General features: G+C 45.0%; 1 protein-coding gene across 2 annotated transcripts; it reads right to left on the bottom strand.

Moving 5' to 3' along the window:
• Positions 1–305: 305 nt before the first annotated feature.
• On the bottom strand, positions 306–2,959 carry LOC131882293 (calmodulin-like protein 5). Of its 2 annotated transcripts, XR_009373475.1 has the most exons (3): positions 2,530–2,959; positions 1,167–2,437; positions 306–1,096 (listed from the first exon to the last, which is right to left on the bottom strand). XR_009373475.1 is itself a non-coding variant. In XM_059229399.1 (2 exons), exons 1-2 carry the CDS (start codon positions 2,764–2,766, stop codon positions 2,024–2,026), a joined length of 651 nt encoding a protein of 216 aa, XP_059085382.1. In that variant the 5' UTR covers positions 2,767–2,959; the 3' UTR covers positions 307–2,023. The 2 variants fall into 2 exon arrangements, 1 of the variants encoding a protein (XP_059085382.1); XM_059229399.1 differs by having other exon boundaries at positions 307–2,437.
• Positions 2,960–3,351: the final 392 nt, after the last annotated feature.

Here is a 3,351-nt window from a genome sequence, read left to right as displayed (position 1 = left end):
AGGTCTCTTGTCCAGTGTGCGTGGATGTAGTTGAGTGCCATCATTTCCTCTGCGTTGCCATTAGGGACATGCTTTCTTTGTTTCACTGGAGGGGTAGTGAAAGAAAAATTGTAGAAAACATCTCCCCTCTTCACGAGGAAGGTCTCTTTCGCTCTCCAAATCTCAGAGAGAATGCTTCATGGACAGATGAGCCACCCAACAACACTTTACCCTCAGAGCCACTTGACTGCAGCACAATGAGCGGAATGAGCGGAATGAGCAGAATGCGGCCTGCGCATGGCACCTATGAATTGTTTCGTTCGAGAGTATGAGTCTTGATGGGGGTATGGGTGAAGAATGGATGTTAAATACCCGCCCCTGGCCTACGAAGGAGGGGAAAGGGCTTGCTTCAGAGGGTGTCTCATTAGCTCAATGAAGCACCAAGAGAGCGCAAACAAGTCTAGTCCTCTCCTTTCTTTGACTGTGTTTTATGGCGAGGTGGAACCGTGAAGACTTATCAAACCGCGATATATACGTAAATGAATTGAAGGAAGTGTGTTGGAATGTAGTGTTGTCAAATTTATCGTATTGGAGACATTGGAGCTTGTCACACACTCTTTTCGAAAGTATTGGAACCCAGAAGCATGCCTTTACTATATTTCAAGATCAACTGATCCTTCTTGGCTATTTGGAATTCGTCAGTAACTGATCGCTAACCAATTTCAACTCTAGGTACTTTTTAGGTTGGATACGTAGATAATGGCAATATGGCTTGAGGTGAAAATGATCATCATTATGATTGTATGTACTGAGTCATAATGACACTCACGGTTTCTCTTCCACACATCGGTTGGTTCGGTTCTCTTTTCTATCTGGCTCAGCTTTCTCATTAGCAAATAAACGAACCCTTTCTTAATCCCTCCATACTAGAGCGAGATTGCCCCAAAGACTTTTGATGCGCCAGTCAGCCAGGAGAAGGAGGGTGAGACTGTCATTATGACTTCATTTTCACCAAAGCCTCGAGCTTCGACACAGAACGGTTCACCTTTCCTGATGGTGTCTGCTTCGCCCCCATGGAAATGGCCAAGGCAGGCTTTTTTCCTTTTTACATTCGATGCTGGTAAAAACGTAGAAAGCTTTTCACTTTTGGTCCTTTGTCGTGTTTAATTAATTACTGATTACTCCACCTCGCCCCATGACATTGGATCTGTTCTGTTCTGATGGTTGACTGGTGTTGCTGTTGTTAGGATAGGCTATTGTGGGTTGGTTGGTTGGCTGTCCCATACTCCTAGGCCTTAGACTCAAGGGGGAGCAGAGCTCATATGTAGTACGACAAGAGGCATTTGGGTCGCCAAACTAGCTTTTTCCTCCGGCTTTTATCCTTTCACTTGAGGTCGTCCCACTTTTTGTGGACCAAGTTGGCTCTGGATCTCTTTATGTCTTCTTTGGATCTGGCACCGCCGCACACACTCTGAAACACCTCGGATATAGTAGTATTAAGCCAATGTTGAAGAAACTTGCTCGGGCAGTTTACATTTACATGCTGTGCTTTGGAAGGGTTTGATAACAAAGCAGAAATACAAGCTCTGGTAAAAATGGCGTTGAAGCTGTATCGTATGTATATCAAATCTCTGAGTTACGACAACAACAACGAGAATGATGACGAGGATGATCATGATGACGGCCTTTGTCCGCCTTGATCTCCTTAGATCTGCCAACATGATGTTTTTCTGGCCTTTCAAGGTTTTAAAGTCTGGCCTTTGGCGAACAACAATAACCCGTCATAAATTCTCCACGAGCTGAACAAACGTCCTCCATGCTTTGGGGTTCACCGTTCAACCACACTGATATCTGTTTTGTGTTGTTGGCTGGATTTGGTACGAGTACACGGACAGCTCTTTTCTTGTCATTGGCTTTGATTTATCTATCCTACGAGGGCTTGCCATAGGGATCAAATCCACAATAGGCTCTTCCGTCTACTTTCAACATCTCCTTTCCAAACCACGCGTATGTGAGCCAATTCGCCATGGAATTTTCAGACTGCTTAGAAGTGTCGCGAATAATGCGTTCGTTTGTCATCGGACGAGGAACTGGCCGTGGAGGATCTGGCTGCAGATTTCTTAGACGACCAACTGATCGGTTCTTCTGATCTTTGTCGCTCTATATTGGGAACCACTCGCTGATGGGGAGTTCCATTGCCTGTTCTGAATCGTTTGGAGCTAGATGGCACCGATGATGATGATAACTTGAGTCCGTTCATTACGCTACAGAATTCTACATAAGTCATCTCGCCCTGGTTTGAGATAATGTCTCTGTGGAAGGCCTCCGTAATGGCCTCCATTTTTTCGGTTGGAATGGACTTCTTGTACTTTGAGGAGGCTAGACTAACATCACCTGGACGAATGACGCCATCTTCATCTTGATCAATGGCACTCCACATTTTCTCCACTTCGGTAAGCTAGACAACGTGAGGGGGAAATGAGTTAATGGTCTTATTTAGCTGTCAATAAATATGCCAGATAACCAAGAGCTATTGAGTTATTGCCTTGCCTCTCCGATGAATTCATCATAAGATATCCGTCCGTCCATATCTTTATCCTTCTCTCTGAAGAACGCAGAGCCCGCCTCCTCCGAGATATTCACTCCTTGATCGCGCCAAACTTTGAGGAACTCCTCTTCATTAAGACAGCCATTCTGATCTTTATCTGCCATTTGAAATGCTTTGGCCAAGGCCGACGATTTGGTTCGGCTTTTAATCCGACTGATGTTGGTCTTTTGAGGCGCCATAATCACTCACTCTGATCTAAAATTTGAAATTCCCAAGCACTGATAATGAATGCAGTCTTCTCTGAAATCAGCAGGCACCTTGACAACCAGTCACAAAAAGGCCCTCAGGTAAGCGTGTTAAAGCGCTACGGTACCGCTCTTTTCTTTAGGGCCCTGACCTGACAGCGAAGCTTTATCTAGTCCAGATTTTAAATCCTCCCCCCCCCCTCCCTCTCTTTGGTCTTTCAAGGAAGAAAAGCTAAAGGTTAACATACAATAATGCCACAGCGTGGTCCCAGGAGCTTTTGACTTTCACGTACCGTACCGAGATTTGTACAGTAGGATCTCATGCCTGATATGAAAATGCGTCAAGGAATCGATATGATTACTCGCAAACGCCCTCTTGTTGACAAGCAAGGACTTTCTAGGTTTCCCTTTTATTCAGCCTTGGTCCGACCCAAACAAGACGTCAACGACGAAGAAGAAGAAGAACCGGGCCAAAGCGAAGAAGAGCTTACAAAGTGTGTCTAAATTTATTCGTCTGCGCCCAATTTATGGATATCATATAGGCGTCTTCTTCTGCTTCGCTGTCGTCTTTCTTGTTGT

Source organism: Tigriopus californicus, chromosome 1 (assembly GCF_007210705.1).
Source record: "Tigriopus californicus strain San Diego chromosome 1, Tcal_SD_v2.1, whole genome shotgun sequence".
NCBI classification, from domain to species: domain Eukaryota; kingdom Metazoa; phylum Arthropoda; class Copepoda; order Harpacticoida; family Harpacticidae; genus Tigriopus; species Tigriopus californicus.
This window is presented reverse-complemented; position numbering and strand designations above follow the sequence as displayed.